Below are 19,409 nucleotides of genomic sequence, written 5' to 3' on the forward strand. Positions count from 1 at the left end.
CTATGGAAGTGGAAGACGGCGAGCTGCAGACCATCCCTGTGCGGCGCTCGCTTCGAGAGCTCATTCCGGTAAGGGACGTGCGGCGGAGTCACGGGCAGAGAGGGACGAAGGAGGGACCAGCTGCAAGGGGGGGCAGGGTACGTAGGAGGGATTGAGGGTGGCTGGGTGGGGGTCTGCGGGGATCTCTAAGGGTATTTGGGGGTACATTCGTTGGAAAAGGGGCGGCGTGTGGTGTTTGGGGAAAAGTCTTAAGAGGAAGCGGCCAGGATGTGCTTGGGGACGAAGGGAATAAAGGAGGTGGTGGAGAAGAGGATTCGGGGTGTAGTGGTGGTCTGTAGAGGAGGCTGTGTTTTTGGGGTTTTTTTTCTGTGAAAAAGGAGGGAACACAGGGAATACCTAGAGTAGGGAGCAGGGAGGTGATCGTGGGAGAACTGAGTTGGAATGTGGGCTCTGATGACTGGGTTTTGAAGGTTTCCTTTCTATTTTTTTTTCTACCCCCTTTTCACTTTTGCTAATTGTTTCTGTACAAATTTTATTAGGATCAGATTTAATACATAAAAATGGGTCACAGTTTTTCTAACCTCCTAAGTAGTCTTTTGCTCTCAAAACTTGTGTGGAAATTACTTCAGAAACTAATCTCTAATTAGCTGATTTACCAACATGCTTGAGCTTCTACCAAATACGTGGCCTAAGAGACAGCACCCTACTGTACTTCCTTGTGCTCCATGAGTCAATCTTAGACAGTGGGAGTCTTTAACTTAAAAAATAATGCTTATTTTACTTTTCTTTTTCTTTTTAATAGCTTTAAAAATTTGCCAGCTTTAGAGAAACTTTGACACTGTTACTAAGAAGAGCACTTAGATTGTGTGTACTTTGGTATTTCTAAACTGAGACTGGCCTACTTTCCAGAAAAAGTCCTTTAGCCAAAATAATTGTTGCAGCACAAGTGTGAACAACACATTTATTCCTAGAGAAAGCAAGATGTGTTCTTCCAGCTCCAAACTTTTGCCAGGTGATGGTCATGAGGGTGCCAGAATGAAGAGGTGCCATTTTGACATACGCAAACCATGGAAGGGACAGAATTGTGTCATTGGTCCAGGGTCTGTGTGGTCTTGTGAATCCAGCAGTCCTGGTTGATGGAAATGAAACTTGTAATTTTTTTTCACATCATTCTCCATTTTTACTCTTTAACAGTAGGGTTGTATCAGAACAGTTAATGCTTCATCTTGTTGGTATTTGGAAGTTGGGTTTGAAATATTGATAGGAATGGAGGTAAAAGTTACTTGTTTAATTGTGGATATGGCTGGAGGCTTTTGAGAGTAGAAGTTGCAAATTGATACTTCAGGAGTCAAATATAACTGTTAAATCTATTCATGTTTTACAAGGGAATTATACCCAAAACCAAAATTGTGGAAATTTTAGTTAGGAAAGGTGTTTGATGACTTCCTCTGTATCGCTGAGAAAGGAAGCAAAAACCATGGCAGTGGCAGACATGGAAACTAAATTTTGCCAAAGAAAGAATCCTTATAGTATGGGAAGTTTGGTCCTGTTCATATGCTTTTACCTTCACTGACATCAGTGAGAGTTATTGCTTGTGTACCTGTCTATCAAGGGATGTAGCCTGGAATAAGGATCAAGGAAAAGAGGGTGTATTTCTGGTAGAAATGGCCCGATTTTTTTTTCAGCATAGCAAGTGTGTTGCTTTCAGTGTTCATTGAGATTTCACCACCATTGTGCTTTGTTTCAGGACACTAGTAGGAGATACGAAAACAAAGCTGGAAGTTTCATTACTGGAATAGATGTAACCTCCAAGGTAATTTCTGTGACATGGTTCTTCAACATATTTTAATTATTGCTACTGTAAAGGTAGTAAGAAGTACTTACAGAAGTAAGCTTCTGTAAATGCACAGAAGCTTAGCCTCATGTTCAGAGAGCTGGCATTTTTCAACAACTAGGGAATTCTCCTTTTGTTGGTTGTGGCCTGTATCGGGACCTGATTGCTCTTGTAAACTGTGAGAATTAGCATTTTTAAGTTACAAAAGTTTGTGTGCCAAAACCTGAAAATGTTTCTATTGAAATTGCTTTGGTACCACTTGATATTGCAAAACAAAGCCCTCTGAGACAAGTCAGCTGAGTTTTTTCTCTTAGGTGAGTGACAGAAGGAAGAAAAAGTGCTTGGCAGGAAAATCTGGTTTCATTGCCTTGTATCTTCCAAGGGCATGTTATTGTTTAATTATTTAAGACATAGTTTGAAGAATGTGAACAGCTGTTGCATTTAAATAACTTAAAGTTACATAATTCTGTGGAACTTCAGAAATTAAATCCTACAGCTCATCTCTGTACATTTAATACCAAATTGTCTGTTGTTTCATATTGTACAATTGATCACTGTATCTAGTATTTGGTAGTGGAGGAAAAGCATTCAGTCATATACTTTACAGGACTGATACAATTTTACATATCTGTGGTGGGTTGACCTTGGCTGGACGCCATGTGCCCACCAAAGCTGCTCTGTTGCTCCCCCTCCTCAGCTGGACGAGGAGAGAAAATATGAGAAGCTTGTGGGTCAAGATAAGGTCAGGGAGAGATCAATTACTGTCACAGGCAAAACAGACTCGTCTTGGGGAAATTTAATTTAATGCCAATGAAAATCAGAGTAGGATAATGAGAACTAAAACCAAACCTTAAAACACCTTCCCCCCATCCCTCTCTTCTTCCCAGGCTCAACTTCGCTCCCGATTTTCTCTACCTCCTCTCCCTGAGCGACGTGGGGGGATGGGGAATGGGGATTGCGGTCAGTTCATCACACGTTGTCTCTGCCGCTCCTCCCTCCTCAGAGGGAGGACTCACATTCTTCCCCTGCTTCAGCGTGGGGTCCCTCCCACGGGAGACAGTTCTCCACAAACTTCTTCAACGTGAGTCCTTCCCACAGGCTGCAATTCTTCATGAGCTGCTCCAGCCTGGGTCCCTTCCATGGGGTGCACTCCTTCAGGAACAGACTGCTCCAGCGTGGGTGCCCCACGGGGTCACAAGTCCTGCCAGCACACCTCCAACGTGGACTCCTCTCTCCACGGGTCCACAGGTCCTGCCAGGAGCCTGCCGCAGCGCAGGGTTAACGCCGGGCCACTGCTCTGGCATGGGGCCCTCCCCAGGCTGCAGGTGGAGATCTTCCAGTATGAAGCTCCATGGCCTGCAGGGGGACAGCTGGCCTCCCCATGTTCTTCATCACAGGCTGCAGAGGAATCTCTGCTCCAGTGCCTGGAGCACCTCTTCCCCCTCCTCCTTCACTGACCTGGGTGTCTGCAGAGTTGTTTTCCACGTAGTCTCACTCCTCTCTCGAGCTGCAAAGGCTGCCTGCCTTTTTTTTTCCCCTCTTCTTAAATATGTTATCACAGAGGTGCTGCCACCCTTGCTGGTGGGCTTGGCCTTGGCCAGTGGCAGGTCCATCCACCCCTGCAACCGCCCCGCTGCCAAAACCTTGCCACGCAAACCCAATACAATGTTCTAACAAATACGAATCCCTACCACAACAGTGTGGTGACAAATGACATGAATTCCCATTTTGTGTTGCTGAATCTCAGAAGATTGTGCTTATCAAAGAGTACAAAAAGGATTTCAGATGAAGACTGAGCTGAAAAATGAGCTTTTTTGCTTCAGTATCTAGCTTGTGTGTATTGTAATTGGGTAAAGAATTTGAAGTTCCCCTAGCCAGGGGAAATCTGTCATCTTTTGTTATGTTCTTTAATGATGCAACTCTGAAAAACTTTTAAGAAACGTGGTCAAAGATGTTTTGGCAATCTTTAAAAACTAGTAAAAAGCCCGTGTCTATTTGGATATCATTGGTGGCAGTTTTTGCTTAATCACAGTTTGTGTTTCCAAATTAGGTCCAAAAATCTATAATGCTTTTTAATAAATTCTGTACAATAAGCTGCTTCTCAGTCAGTTGCAAAAATTGCAGAAGATCCACATACGCTGTTGCTCATGAGCTACTTAAAGGCAGCTTGAATTGCTAGTCTCTGTGATCAGCACTTCAGCTACTGTTGGTAAATTCACGCTCAGAGAGACAAGTTTACATTTTTGTATATATTTAAAAAAACTGGGAAAATTTCTATAATCTTAAAAGATGAATTTTCCATGTGGTGGAAATGCTTGTTTTAAGAGAGCTTTTTTTGAGCACAGCCTCTGTACGTTTGTTAGGAAGGAAAAGATAATGTTACTGTTCCATCATGGAGTCTGAGCATTGTCCAAGGTAGCGTGTTTTCCATGCATCCTGATTCCCATTATGTTGCAGGTCCTACATGTCCCAGTTTTGGCTGGGATAGAGTTAATTCTCTGCCTAGCAGCTGCTATGGTGCTGTGTTTTGGATTTAGGATGAGAATATAGTTGTGGCTAAGCAGTGTTTACATTAAGTCCAGGGCTTTTCAACTTCTTATACTGCCCTGCCAGCGAGGAGGCAAGGGGGTGCACCAGAAGCAGGGAGGGGACACAGCCAGGACAGCTGACTCAAACTGGCCAAAGGGATATTCCATACCATATGATGTCATACTCGTACTCGGCATAGAAACTAGGGGGAAAGCTGGCCGGGCGCCACTGCTCGGGAACTGGCTGGACATCGGTTGGTGAGTGGTGAGCAATTGCATTGTGCATCACTTATTTTGTGTATTCTATTATTATTGTTATTTTCCCTTCCTTTTCTGTCCTATTAAATCGTCTTTGTCTCAACCCATGAATTTTACCTCCCCCCACCCACCCATCCCACCCCTCCCGGGTGGTGGGGTTGAGCAAACAACTGTGTGGTGTTTAGCTGCCTGCCAGCTTAAACCACAACACTGCATTAAAGCTGTTGCGTCACAGAATCATTTCTACATTCTGAAACTTGCAGGTCTCTTCAGAATTAATAGACTCATTAATATAGACTGTTGCTGTCTGGTAGATTTTATTTTAAATATCTTGTCAGTGCATCTTGTTGGGAATGCTGCTGTGGTTCCTGTTTTGACTGCATTGTTTTGCATTTTGCAGGAAGCAATTGAGAAAAAGGAACAAAGAGCAAAACGCTTTCATTTTCGAGCTGAAGTGAATCTCGCCCAAAGGAATGTGGCACTGGATCGGGACATGATGAAGAAAGGTACGAGTTTATCCAACAGTCAAGAAGAAAAGATCCCTTTGTTTACTTCCTCACAGTTCCTTTACTTGATTTATCCTATAATATTTCCTGCATCCCCAGAGTTTTTTCCAGATCATTGCCAAAAGAAATTACTTTGGGTTTTTTTCAGCTTTTTGTTTTAATTTCATTACTTCTTAAACTACCTGACAGTTTTACCAACCCTGAAAAGAAGATGACATTTTTGTGTACTTTACTACTTGGTAACGGCACCTAGTGCTACATGCCCAAGATTCATCTTCTGGATCACTGCTGCTTTACAAATCTTTAAGTTCTTTGAAAAGGTCAGACCTTGAGTGCTGCTTTTATATGAGTGAAGCACTCTGTGTCCCATGCAGGGTGAGATCAGATTCTGTGCTGTATGCTCAGGGAAGCTGGACTGATTACGCATGTGCTCTTAGATGGCAAGCTGGGCATGTTGGAATATAAGCAGATCAGCCGGGAGATGTGTGCACAACAGATTGGTGCTTTTGGCATCCAGTTAGTTCTCAAGGCTGTTTTTTCCAACTGGCAGCTTGGACCCACTAAGCCGTGGCCTGTAACAGCTCTCCACCAGATGATAGAAGTAGAAGTGCTTTGTGTACATGTCCTGGTCACAGGCCTCATTAGCATTCTGTCTCTTTAGTACTAAATGGTTGTACTTTGACAGCATTTAAAAAAAAAAAAAATTAAGGCAGTTTGACTGCTATGCAGTGCCTGCATTTACCAATGCTTGTAATGTTACCTCTTTTTAATTCTGAATTTTTTAAAGTTTTGCATTGTGGATTAATAAGTCAAGTTACAGTGTTTCAGAATGGTGTACATCATATGTTGCTTTAATTAGCTTGCCTTTGGATTATTTAAAATGTTTGCTTTATAAACCCATATGTTACTAATATAAAAGTTTGCTCTATAGAAGTACCAGTTTTGTATCTCTTCCTCTTTATAGCAATTCCTAAAGTGAGACTGGACACAATTTACATTTGTGGGGTGGATGAGATGAGTACGCAGGACATCTTTGCCTATTTCAAAGAGTATCCTCCTGCTCATATTGAGTGGTTGGATGATACATCATGTAAGTAAAATGGAGTCTTCTGTCTGTAATTCGTACTCTTTTTTTTTAATATTGGTCATAGCTGTACTTCAGGTATCTTAGTGGCTTTCAAAGTCAGTGATCTTTGTCTGTCTCAGTTTCCCTATCATTTACCTTAGTCAGAAGAGATTTAGAAGGAAAGAATTAATAGCATATGGTGAAAATCAAACCCACTATCTGTTTGAGTATTTATTATTGGAAAGAGGTAGTATAGAATAACTTGCTGGTCTCTAAAAAAAAAGGTCTAAAGTTTTGTGCTGCTTACATCTTGACATAAATAGTATACCTGCTCGTCCGTGTTGGAAAAGATGATGTTCTGAGATAAGATTATTGATCTGTGTGCAGTTAGGCAGGTTGGTATGGTTTTGTGCTGCAAAGGAGCAGACTTGTTGCCATATTTATTCAGTGCATTCTCAAGGAGAAATTAGTGGGTGGAAGAAGGTAGCAGCTGAATGTGATTTACATAGATTGGAAAAGGAATGTAAATTCACATTGCAAAGGCTGTTTCGGGGGGTAAGTATGCAGTGAGGTTGCCAGAAAGATAAAAGGTTGTTGACAGTCATGCTTTCTTCAGTGATTCTAAAGACTGTACAAGAGCTGTTTGCTACAGTTGGGTGCTGCATCATGGACCTGGAAGGCTCTGAGATTGTCATGTGGCTAGAAAACCTGTAACTGAAATCATAAAAAGAAGTAGGAGCTGGTGTAGGTTTTCCAATTGTCTTGGGACTGCTGGAAAGTGGTTTATTGCCAAGCATGGCTAAGACCTGAGAATTAGTAGCGTGGTTCCCTGGAATGACCCTGAAGGAATTATGTGCCAGTGCAAGACAAAAGATATGGTATACTACAAAATGTTGGTAACCTTGAAGTCACTGTGTATGACAGCTTGATAAACTGCCACAAGCTGACAAAAAATTTGAAATGCAGTGAGCCCCTGAGTGGACAATTGCAGTAAAGAGCCGCTAGATGAACCTGTGGTGATACATAAGCTAGCAAGTGCACAGCTTAACTCTGTATCTGAGGCTGCATTTCTAATTATCCTTCTTCTGATTATCCCTTTTCTTAAATGGTACATGCATCAATTTAGTGTGGAACCAGAGTGAACTTGCAGTGCAAAAATGCAGGCTTTAGATTCATCATGGTACTTTACTGAGTTCTAGTTAAACCCCATCTTTTTAATGATGAATTTTCATGCTGCATCTGACTTACCATGCCAACTACACTTGGTGAAAATACTAAGAAAAAGCATTGTCTTTTCAGCATAGATATGTATCACAGCATGGGAAAAATTTTCATGTTCCCAACTGAATTACATCTTAAGGTGTTTTAGTGCAAAGTTGAATTTAGAGAGTGTTCTGTGTTTCAAACTGATGAACATAAAATGATAAAGGCTTTGAAAATTTGGAGATGTGAAGAGCAGGTAGGCATACGTAAATGAAAAGTTATTAGCCAGGCATTGAAGTTAGTACCTGGGTGTTCTTCACCTTGTAAATCATGCCTGTTCAAGTAATTTAAGAGGGAATCTTTTATTTTGGGACACTGTATAGTTTCCTTGATATCTGAGTGCACTCTGCTTAACAATAAATTACATTTGTTGCTGTATTTGCACTGAATGCATCTGTGCAGAAACATGTTCAAAACCTGTTTCTGAGCAGTTTTAGCATGCTCAATTTCAACACCTATGAAATGCTTTCAATTGGCATAGTAAGTTATATTTTAGTACCATCTGCTGATACTTGAGGCATGTACTGAATCATATTGTTAACCTGTGCACACTATAATCTGTGCAAAGTGCCTGAGCAGTCTCTCCTATTTTTCCCTATTTTCCTGCTTTTTGGAAAAGACTAACAGAATTCTGCAGTAAGGTCCAAGGTTCTGTTAAATTGCCAAAGGGGAAGAAAAATCAAGTCATCTTTCTTCTCCCCACCTCACCTCCTTAATTCCATTTGTGTGCTTACACATTCATGAAATACACTGACCCTGATTCAGTATCCTAATTTTCTGTGCTCAGGAAGCATTCTCAGGAATGCTCAGGAACCAATATATGTGGTTGTACATTTCACTGATTTGGTTTTGATCAGTTGTTGTGTGTGTTTTTTTGGTAGCATGATGAAAGTTGTGTGTCCTCCAGCTTATCAGGTGCATTAAAGAATATGCCTTTCTCTGCAAGAAGTATATCTGATTACTTTTTTGTCGTATCCCTATATCAAAGTGTTTCTGAGCTTTTGTTAGTAATTTCCCTCCAGTAAGGCAGGGGGAAATCACAGTGTATGTGACTGCTTGATTATACAAACTGCATTTTGTTTTTGTCTGTGTTTATATATGTCATAGGTAACGTCGTCTGGCTTGATGAAGTAACAGCAACACGGGCTCTAATAAATATGAGTTCCTTGCCTGATCAGGAGAAAACAAAAAGCAGAGAAAACAATGAAGAGAAAACAGCTGAAAAAACCAAGAAAGGTAGATTGAGATATGCATATATAGACATCATCTAGTTGAATCAATGAAACTGTAAACTTGTGCTTGGGTACTGCGTAATCTAAATTACTGAAGGAGCTTCTATCATATAGTTTCAGGTAAATGTATTCTGCCACTTTAAAAAAGGCTTTCATCTTGGAAACCTTTTGAAGAAGCTGCTTCTTAAAAGGTGGGTTGGAGCTAGACCAAAAGCAGTAATTCCGTTGATACTGAACATGTTAGATGCAGGGTCATATTCAGATACGATATTTATTGTGGTACGTGTTGCACAGAAATAAGTCTGTGTGATGTGCATACAAAGGCAGTAAAAGGATGGATTCTAAGCGTGGAAAAAGCAAGTGTAAGAAAATACCCTACTTTTGAAATACCACAGTTGATTCCTTTCATGATACACCACCATCCTTTAAGTATATCCTCTCAGTGATGTGACATTGTATCACTTTACCACCGTGTATGATCTCTAAATTTTGCCATTATACTTTCAAGAAAGAAGCACACTGAAAGGTCAGTTATAAAAGAGAAAAGTAGTGAAAGCACATCTTAATGTTGTGATAAATCTGGTATCTTAATGCCTGAATTATAAATTTATTTTACTTTCATGGGTGTAAATTAAAAATCAGGCTTTTGCTACCTTAGGACTGTTTTGCAGTTAGGCTGGTGTGATAAATCGTTGTGATTCAAAGTACTGTACCACACGGTACAAAGCAAAGAGAGATGTTGTATTTATTAACTCTTCCACAGATCTTGCTTAAACACGCTATATGAACAAAATGCAAATATCCAACCTCTCTATTAGATATTTGCAGTGCTACCAAAAGTCTTTCTAGGAAGTTTGGGGTTTAGGCCTTTGTTAAACTTGTGGATCCTTCTAACTCATCCCCTTTTCTTCTTGTTGCTTTTCTCCACAATGCAGTGGCTGCTCAACCATCCATGTGACTTTAATTTTTGGGCAAATGTTGATAATGCTTCAAGTAACACTTGTTATGAAGTTTGTGGAGATTAGTCACTGTCTTGTTTAAATGGAGCATAAATTATGTATGTAATCTTGTTGGCTACAAATTACATATTACATCATCATTACACCACATCTCAAAATAAAAACCTTCATCTAAATTACTCTTGTTGATCTGGAAAAGTGGGATATCAGATAAAGTACAAACTGTTCAGTTACATTTTAAAGGTGTGAGATGCATACAGATACACTGGAGTAATCTGGTTTAGTTGCATTCCTTTTTTAGATAGGAATTTGAGGACTATTTAGGGAAGCAAGAGACTAGTCTTTACTCTGAGGAGGTTATCATTTGGGGGGAAAAAAGTGCTTGAATGCTGTCCCTGATGGAACTTAATTATCCAGATTTTAATTTGGCTCATTTTTTCCACCTAAATTTTCTCTTTGGTTTCAGTTTGGTTACTTGTGCTTTACTCTTTCTTCCCCCCACCCCCCCCCTTTTTTTGAACTTGGGTTTCAGGACCTTTTGGACAGCTACTGCTTGCTATTTTAAGTTTTCAAGTCTATTGTTGGATGAGATTAAGATAAGGGACTCTGAAATATAAAAGAGGGTTTGGGTTTGTTTTTTTTTTTGTCTTACGTCCATGAAATACTGTGAGATATTTGCAAATTATATTGGTACATATTGATAACTGTCCATATTCATTGCTTTTTTTTTTTTGTGAGGACTGTTTGGAAAAAAAACCCCAAACCCTCTAATATAAATTTTCTCTACTCTGAGATAAAAAGAACCCTGAAAAATCTATGCAAGCATCTCTCAATTTTCTGGAAGTGTGCGCTCTTCTGTTAGTTATTTCACTTTGAAATTGTCACTGTTTTTTTTTTTTTTCTTCTGCGCTCTCTCAGAAAATTCTAAGCTTTTGAATCTGTTTTACACTGCCAGTATTGGGTATTTGTAGGTACTTGCTGCATTTTACAGGGAAACTGAAGGAAATAGGCTTCTATATGCCTTTTACAGTCTTGGCCTTGCTGATCTCTGTCATACCCTGAAATGCAGTGCAATTTCATTTGCTTCCAAGGAATTAATAATCCATGTGTGCGGCCACAGGCAGTTATCTGCACAGAGGTTGTCTAGTTCATGTTATTCTGCACTAACGCATGCTTCAAATTTCTGTAGATATTTACTGTTTCGGTTATTCTAGGCTGCAGAGAAGAAAGGATAACACCTTCAGTTTGACTTCAGAGAACGTAGGTAATAATAATCAAATGTGACTGACACACTAAAATGGAGTTTTGTTTTGGTTTTTTTCCCCAATTATTTTCCTTCTTAGAAAAACAGGAGGAAAGTTCTGATGATGAGACAGAAGAAGGCGAGGTTGAGGATGACAATCCAAGTGATGTTGAGGTCAGTACAGAAGGAAAGTGCAAACACTGTTATGGAAGTTTTGCTCTGACTGGTATAAAGTCTTCATAACAGTAAAGCTTGAACCATATATATTTGCAATTCACAACTCAATTATCAAAGTAAATTAGATGGGGAAATGACAGGAAGTGCAGATATGCTGTTGGTGAGAAGAACTATGTAAGAGGGGTTTGGGAAAGTAGATTTTGAAGAGTGCTAGGGTATCCACCATGTTAAGAGCTAGACCTGCTGTTCTTTTCTGCTGAGAGAAGGCAATGAAAGAATGATAATGGAAGGCAACAGCCTTTCAGCAGTGAAGGCAGTGCTTAAAGAGACAAATAGGATTTAGGCTTTCCATAGATATGTGTGGGAATCAGCATATGCATTGATGTTTTGTAAGCAACTTAATCTTCACTGGCTGAATATATAATAGGTGTGATTAGTATTTTCTTCAGGAATGGCTCAGTGAACACTCGTACATCGTGGAAGTCTGAATTTTAGTTTCTATAAAGCAGATATAAGTGAAAACATAAAAAGCCTTTTAGTCATTCTGTGAGGGCATGAGAACCTGTTAGTAAAACCATTTAGATACGAAACAAGCAAAAAAAATCAAATAGTTGTTTGTCAGTGTCCAGGTTGTGCTATTTATTTTCCGCATTTCAGTCAGTAGTATAGTGTCATTTGAAAATTATTTGGTTTAATAATCTAAGATAATGTTATGAAGGAAGAGAAGGAAATATTTTAAATCTGTAGGGCAAATTAAAAATTCACATTCATTTGTCAAGAAAAATGCAGAGTTCATTTGAACATAAATTGAAAAGTAACTTTCTTAATAATCAGTCGATTGCTTCGCTGTAAGCAATCCATTTTCGTTCAACAGTAATTTTATATGTCCAAAATACTTTTTTTGCCCCCCGAAGTTGGATGCCCTCTCCCAGGTAGAAGAGGATTCTCTCCTGCGTAATGATCTTCGCCCTGCCAATAAACTGGCTAAGGGAAACAAGCTATTCATGAGATTTGCTACAAAAGGTAAATGAACAGCTTAACAAGCATAATGAATTAATCGCTTGTAGTAGTTTTATTTGCTGACTAACTAATGACTTGAAGTATGTAATTTTTATTTGCAAAATTGTTAGGTTTTTTGCTAATCATTAGGTATTAAGATCTTGCAATAAATCCACATTTAACGTGTGAATTAAATCCAGTTCAAGTTGTATGAAAATTATCGTACATAAAAATTTTATCTTGGGCTCAGGGCATTCTTCCCAATACTGTAGAAGAGAGTTTATGATGCTCTTCTCCACAGAGGTAAATTTCATGTTTTCTATAAGTATGAAAATAATCTGAGATGCTTATGAGATATTAGTGGAAATTATTGCGAAGTACAGGTGAGCTATTAAGTGATATTTATGAGTAAAATGAAAATCTATATAATTTCTGGGCCATGTGGGAAGTGACACATCCATAAAGAAAAGAAAGGTCATGTATAAGGTAAGTATAGCCTCCAGCAGTTACAGTGGGATGTAATGCTCTGTTAAGCTGATATGTAGAAACTCGGTCTCCTGAGAATTAAGTTTCTAGACACAAATAAAACTGTGGTGGTAGGAGAAATTTCAGCAGTGTCAGCAAAATTGTATCCTTCACAAAGGAGATTGAAGTAATGCTGATCTGTAAGGCATATTCAGTCTTACTTTCACTCTCTGTGTCGTTGACTGGATGGTTATTTACTTTTATGCTAGTGTTGTAAGGTATGTTCTAGGAGGGAAATATTCCTTTAATTTATGGGTTTTTTTCAGATGACAAAAAAGAGCTGGGAGCTGCAAGGCGAAGCCAGTATTACATGAAATACGGCAATCCGAATTACGGAGGCATGAAAGGGATTCTTAGCAATTCTTGGTGAGTATTGGATAGAGTAATTGGAATGTTGCGGGTAATTGGACAAGATAGTCTAAACCAGTTTTAATTTGTGGTTTTTCTTTCTATTCACTTTATGTAGATGCTTCTTATGTGTAAATAATGTGTTTGCAATGTGACTGTGATTTGCAAGGGGAGTATTTTCTCATGAAAATAAAGAATGTTTATATTCAAAACAGATCTGTGATGTAGATGTATGCCTACAATTAAAGTGAGTTATAATTACATACGCTTACTCCAGGACTGAATATGGCTCATTCACGATGCCTTTTCTCTGACAGGAATGTCATTCTTTTTATGGTGTTTCAGGAAACGAAGATACCACTCACGTCGAATCCATCGGGATGTGATAAAGAAAAGAACGCTTATTGGGGATGATGTTGGCTTGACTCCTCCTTATAAACATCGTCATTCAGGTAATTGATGCCAGTATGTCGACCGTGTAAATACACGACTGGGGAACGGAGGGCTGGAAGGGACCTTAAACAATGCCTCATGTAATTCCCTGCAGTGCTTGAAAGTGAAGTGTACTTTTTTTTTTAAAAAAAAAAAAAAAAGCTATAACTGAATCACATTTGAAGAGTTTGTGGGGAACAACTGAAGCATAAATTTCACACTGCTCGTTGGCTTACCAAAATAGCTGCTACTTTTTATGTAGTATTTTTCATTTACAAATTTAGGACATGGGGGCTATACAGTCAAGGGCAAAACAAAGAGAGAACTTCTTTAAACTTCTTGGCAATTTATTATCCTTGCTATGTCAGTTCTTCCATTTTATGGACACAGAAGCTGTAGATGTAGAGCAATAAAGATTAGAAAATTCTATTAATTAGGCTTGAATATCTTCACCTACTCTGTAAGGTAGGGGGTGTGCTATAGAAAAATACTTGGTTTAAAAGTCGTTGATGTGAGACAAATACAGTGTCAAAGTTTCATTTGAGTGGCCTGTTAAAAATACAGCCATGGATGTATCAAATCTCCTGGAAGATATTGCATGTTGATAATGTTCTGCTTTCTGAAAAGATGCTTGCATGCTGCTGCTGACTAAATTTTAAGTTATTGATTTATATTTAAATCAGTGTAAATGACAAATTCATACTAATGATACATACCTTTTTTTGGCATTACTGCCTACAGGACTTGAAAGGGCTATTGCAGAGCCAGCAGTTGTCACATTAAGCCCTGCAGGATCATAGGAATTGTTATGCTTAGTTCAGGAAGTATGAACTGCACCTACTACGAGAGGCAGTTGTATTTTATATATTCAGTCCAGCTTTATGCTTGAGTAGGCTTCTGAGATGGTGAACACCATGGACTTCTCTTTTTCCTGTGGCAATTTTCTTCCACTTAGGCTAATCTGTAGGATAGGTTTCACTTAGAATGTTTTGCAAAATATTCTCTCCCTTTAGCCTTAGAGAACTACAAAGATTCATTTGTAGCAGATCATTAATTAGTGATCTTTTTTTTTTTTTTTTTGCCTTGATTTTAAGGTACCTTGTATGAACAATGAACTTCAGTTTATCAGAAAATATTTGTTTTGCTGCAGGCTTAGTAAATGTTCCTGAGGAGCCTATTGAGGAGGAAGAGGAGGAAGAAGAAGATCAGGATATGGATGAAGATGACAGAGTTGTGGTAGAGTACCGTGATGAACTACAAGCTTTCAAACAGTCCCGAGACCGCAGTGCAGCAAGACGATCGAGCACTAGTGCATCTGATTCTGATGAAATGGACTATGATCTTGAACTGAAAATGATATCAACACCCTCTCCCAAAAAGAGCATGAAAATGACAATGTATGCAGATGAGGTGGAATCACAACTGAAAAATATTAGGTAAATATATCAGTGAAAAGGCATTCTAAATTTTAAGTAGTGACAGAGCTGCCAAAGTTTAAAGACAAACTGTTGAAGCTACCTTTTCAATTCTTAACATAATTTTGTAGTAGATATTTTAAAAAGTACAAAATACAGAAAACACCGATACAGGCTTTTAATTACAATTAACATTTTAAAAATATAGCTTCCTTTGCAGAGTACCTTGTTTATTGGTAATAATGAAGCTCAAAGTGGAATCAATAGAAACGTATGGAAGCAAGCACAATTAACTTCTTGCATTTCGTAGTTAGGCCAGGGAGAAATAACTCCTTTTTCTTTTTTCCCTTTACCCCTTCCTTTTTTCTCAGAAAGAATAAAAACCTTTAAGTGTTGATGACAAAAAGGAATTTACATTCATTATGGGCATATTAAACAAAATCTACTGTAAATTATTTTAATAACTTTAACATGTGTCCCTTCAGTAGTACGATTATACTTTGTTATAATGTCAAGTCTTTTTAACAGTTTTGAGGTTATCTGCTTTGAATTTTGACCCAGAGGCACAGCCTTAAGGAGGCAAACTCGATACTTGCTTTGAAATGGATACTGGGGTATAAATGTCATTATTGCTAGACTTAGCATTCTGACTGGAACACGTGCTCTTCTAAGTAATGTTTTTATCTCTTTCTCAGTAGAGAAATCCTGATACTACTGTGATGTAATTTTACATAAAAGAAGACTGAAGAACTATACTAGATTTCATCTAGATTTCATTTAAGGGATGTTGTGGGTTTTTTTTTTTTTTTTTTTAGGAATTCCATGCGAGCAGATAGCATAGCAGCCAGTAACATCAAAAACCGGATTGGTAGTAAAGGATCATCGGAGAAAGTTGCAGATGTAAGACTACTGTTAGAAGAAAAACGTCAGAATAATACTGGGCCACGTCAACCAAACAGCACTGTAAAGTCAGGTAATTCTAAACTCTTTTATTGTGCAGAATCACAACTGTTTCATTAAAATGGATATATTAATTTCACATCAGTGCTCCACTGCAACTAACAAATCTGAGGGAATTCTGTTCAGCAGCAGTTTCTGCATCCATACATTTTTCCTCACTAAGAGGCTGGTTTGGGATTGCTTTGGGAAACAATGAAGTACGTTTGAGTGAGAGTAACATTTCTTTTATGCAGCTTACTTGCCTGTTTCTATTTCCCTGCACTTTGTCCTTTTTCATTTGCTCACTCCTTGAAGCAGAGATTCTGTATGACTCTGAGAAGCATAGCATATGGGGAGCTTACGTACAAAATGAAACATGAAACACTAGCTACTTACGTGAAAGAACATGTATTATATGAATATAGATGTATTTGTCATTTGGCAGGGGTCATTTTTGGGCTTAATTGACTGTTGCTTTTTTGACTCAGATATGTGTAATTCCAGCTACATAGTATCCAGGGGATTATCTGACTGATAAGTGAAAGATAATGCCTTGTATCAATGTAATGTAGAAGTTATGTTAGTGTATTTTACCCCTCCTGCACATTTTGGAGCTCTGACAAGTTGGCACGTAAATCTTCTAACTTCCTTTGCTTTTATGTTTTTGTTTGAACCTTCTTTAAGACTAGGAATATCTACCTAAACCAGAAAAACTTCAGAATGTAAGATTTGCATCGTGGGTTAAGTATCAATATGTTTAGGATTCTTATGTCCTGGTTTCATTTTATTCTGCAAAATATCAAGCAGTATTAGAATTCTAGAGCAAGGTATCTATTATCTGAAAAGAATTATTGAAGGCATACCAATTTTCATATGATTGTACCTCATGCAGGATGCATACATGCTGTGCTGCTAAAGCAGAAATGCAGCAAGCCATGGAATACCTTACTTTTTCGATCTTCTGCACAGAGCACAACCTGAAAACATCAAGTGTCAAAGTTATTGCCGGAAAAAAAAAAAAAAAAAAAAAAAAAAAAAAAGAAAAATTAAATCTGGATAAATTGTATTGCAGACATTGCCAGGACTGAAATCTGAGTATGAAAGACTTAAATAAAATGACTACAGAAAAGATAAAAACAGAGAATCTGTCTAGTTTCAAGTTGTACAAATTGTGAATGAGTGTAAAATCAGCTGGCAGAACTAGAGTAAATGCAATGTGCTTTTTTGTCATTTTAATCACTGAAAATATCCCTAGATGTGCGGCAAAGACTGGGAAAAAGACCACATTCTCCAGAAATTAAACCTCCAAGTAGTACTTCTGCTCCTCGGCGAGAACCAATATCAGATGTACACAGCCGGTTAGGAATCCCCAAACAAGATGTAAAAGGCCTCTACTCTGATACCAGAGAGAAGAAATCAGGTTAGTTTTATTGAGAAAACGTAATACTGCAATTCCTTTGATTTTAGTGTACAAGAGAAATTTCAGCGGAATATCATGAAGGATGTTCAGTTGAGTGAAATTAAAGATTAATTCACAAATGTTTGTTCAGAGCTTTGAAATCTAAATACATGTGGGTAGGTTGATCTGGGTATTTTTAGGAGCAATATTTTTATATAGCTATGCTGAAAAGTAGAGGACTACTTTAAAACTCAAGTTAGTCAAGTCAGGGCATGAAAACAAGTGTAATGAATGCAATGGCACTTCAGACCTGTGTGTAGCATTCTCTGCAAATGGGAAACAGTGAACAAGACTGCACTGAGCCTCCTGTATTTTAATTTCAATTACTGCTTCAAAGCATAGTAATTTCCATGCCAAACATTAAGGTGGGAGGAGTATGAGGAGTTCAAAGAGATGCAGTGAATTTAAGACTAGGTTCCTCAGACTTCCTCCAGAATTCCTTAGTTCTGTCTCTCTTTTTTTTAATGTTTGTTTTTCATCTGATTAGGTAATTTATGGACCCGATTAGGGTCTGCTCCGAAGACACAAGAAAAGACTTCAGATAAACCTGAAAACTCTGTAGCATCTCCAGAGGAAGATGATTCAGAGCTCCAGAGGGTTTGGGGTGCTCTCATTAAGGAAAAAGAACAGTCTCGGCAAAAAAAGAGTCGATTGGATAATTTACCATCTCTACAAATTGAAATCAGCCGAGAAAGCAGTTCTGGATCAGACACTGAATCATGATTGTTTTTACATTCTGATCCTCAAGATTGTGACTCTGCAGTGTGGCAAGATTTCCTTTGCCCAAAAGCTGGACACTGGCAAAGACTCTGCAGTGAAGGTTCCAGAAGTGTCTCTGTTCCTTTTATACAAAAAGAGGTGCACATACCACTTGAAACCTAAAGCAATCACGTTTGTCTGGAGTCTGTGGTTGGCCCTGTGTTATGTAGGGCATTGTCGTATGTGTTTATTACAGCAAACCTGTAGTTAATTCTAGCAAAACACTTTTCCCCAAGCTTTGAACTTAAAAGAAGAGGCAGAAATGCTCTGTATTTTTAAAAAGAATTTTTTTGTTCTTGATATTTTTAACATGGAACCTTTTAACAAAATATTTTACACAGTTCATCCAAAGAACAGGGCATTTCATAATCAACATTATTGCCTTGCCCTTCTGGCTCTTACCAGCACCTTTCCTTTCCTCTTGAAGTAATAACAATAATGCTTCCTGGGTAGGCAGCCAGCAAGGATAAAGCATGAAGGGACTATCACGTTCCCTTCCTCCAAAATACTGAATGTAAATTTAAGTTAAACGTTTCAGTACAGTGAAATTTCACATAGTATCCAAGTAGCATCACTGCTCTCAAGGAATTCTGCTCATTTATTTTGGTGATACTATGTTCTGCCGTAGTAGGGATTGAGATGTTCAAGGCTGCAAAGTTGGATGTTTGAGAATTGTGTAAATTTCCAAGGGTTTAATTTTTTTTGTTACATGATGAGAAATTATTTCTTTCATTTCATCTGTATTATGTTTTGAAGAAATTAACAATTTAAAAACATACTTTTTTTTTTTTATATTTGTGAGAATTTTCCCTGTGGGACACGGTGAAAGCTATAGTGGTGTTTTCCTATGTGGTGTTTAACTATATATATATATAACTGAAAGAGAAAAGGAAAACTATAGGATCACTGTCTCATGTCAATATTTTTAAATGTTCTTACTGTAGAGTACACAGTGTGGATGTGCACATGGTTGACTTGTTACGTTCAGCTTTTTTACCCCCGTACCCTCTGTAGGTAGGAAAAAGGTTTGATCAGTGTGCAACTGCAATTTTTTCTTGTTGCCTATGGCATTTATTTCGATTGCCAGTAATTCCAAATAAAGAATAATGCTAGCACATCACATTCTGATAAACAGAACAGGTAGCAAAAACATTGCTTCATTTTGATTGTCTGAAATTTTGTTTGCGTTGTCCTTACTTCCTACATTCTGTCAGTCCAAAATGTCTATGAATATCTCTTCCCCTTTCTGCTTTTTAACAAACAAATGTTTTATCTTTTTTCCCCTATTTTTGTACTAAGTTGAAGTAGGTTTGAGGCTTCACAAAAGCAAGGAATCTGCAACTAACTTTTCCTACTGCTTTATTATGTGTAAGAATAGCAACATGTAAAATTAAAGGTAAAATGAAAGGTACAGTGACTAGAAGAGTAATCTGGGGGTTGACTGGGCTTCAAGCCTTATTATTTCCT

The 19,409-nt window shown here is 38.2% G+C and overlaps 1 protein-coding gene across 1 annotated transcript; it reads left to right on the forward strand.

Annotated features, from left to right (window-relative positions):
* The first annotated feature begins 2 nt into the window (after positions 1-2).
* LOC104619133 (chromosome unknown open reading frame, human C17orf85) lies at positions 3-19,094 on the forward strand. Its single transcript, XM_010284913.1, has 13 exons — positions 3-68; positions 1,748-1,813; positions 5,021-5,126; positions 6,091-6,216; positions 8,563-8,691; positions 10,990-11,063; positions 11,981-12,089; positions 12,857-12,956; positions 13,284-13,390; positions 14,521-14,806; positions 15,601-15,758; positions 16,980-17,144; positions 17,671-19,094. Exons 1-13 carry the CDS (start codon positions 3-5, stop codon positions 17,904-17,906), a joined length of 1,728 nt encoding a protein of 575 aa, XP_010283215.1. The 3' UTR covers positions 17,907-19,094.
* The last annotated feature ends 315 nt before the right edge of the window (positions 19,095-19,409 follow it).

This window comes from Phaethon lepturus, unplaced genomic scaffold (genome assembly GCF_000687285.1).
Source record: "Phaethon lepturus isolate BGI_N335 unplaced genomic scaffold, ASM68728v1 scaffold10384, whole genome shotgun sequence".
Taxonomy (NCBI): Eukaryota; Metazoa; Chordata; class Aves; order Phaethontiformes; family Phaethontidae; genus Phaethon; species Phaethon lepturus.

Coding starts and splice junctions, on each gene's coding strand:
- LOC104619133 (XM_010284913.1), top strand. CDS start 3: ATGGAAGTGGAAGACGGCGAGCTGCAGACCATCCCTGTGCGGCGCTCG. Junction 1,814..5,020: donor GAATAGATGTAACCTCCAAG/GTAATTTCTGTG, acceptor TGCATTTTGCAG/GAAGCAATTGAGAAAAAGGA. Junction 17,145..17,670: donor TACCAGAGAGAAGAAATCAG/GTTAGTTTTATT, acceptor TCATCTGATTAG/GTAATTTATGGACCCGATTA.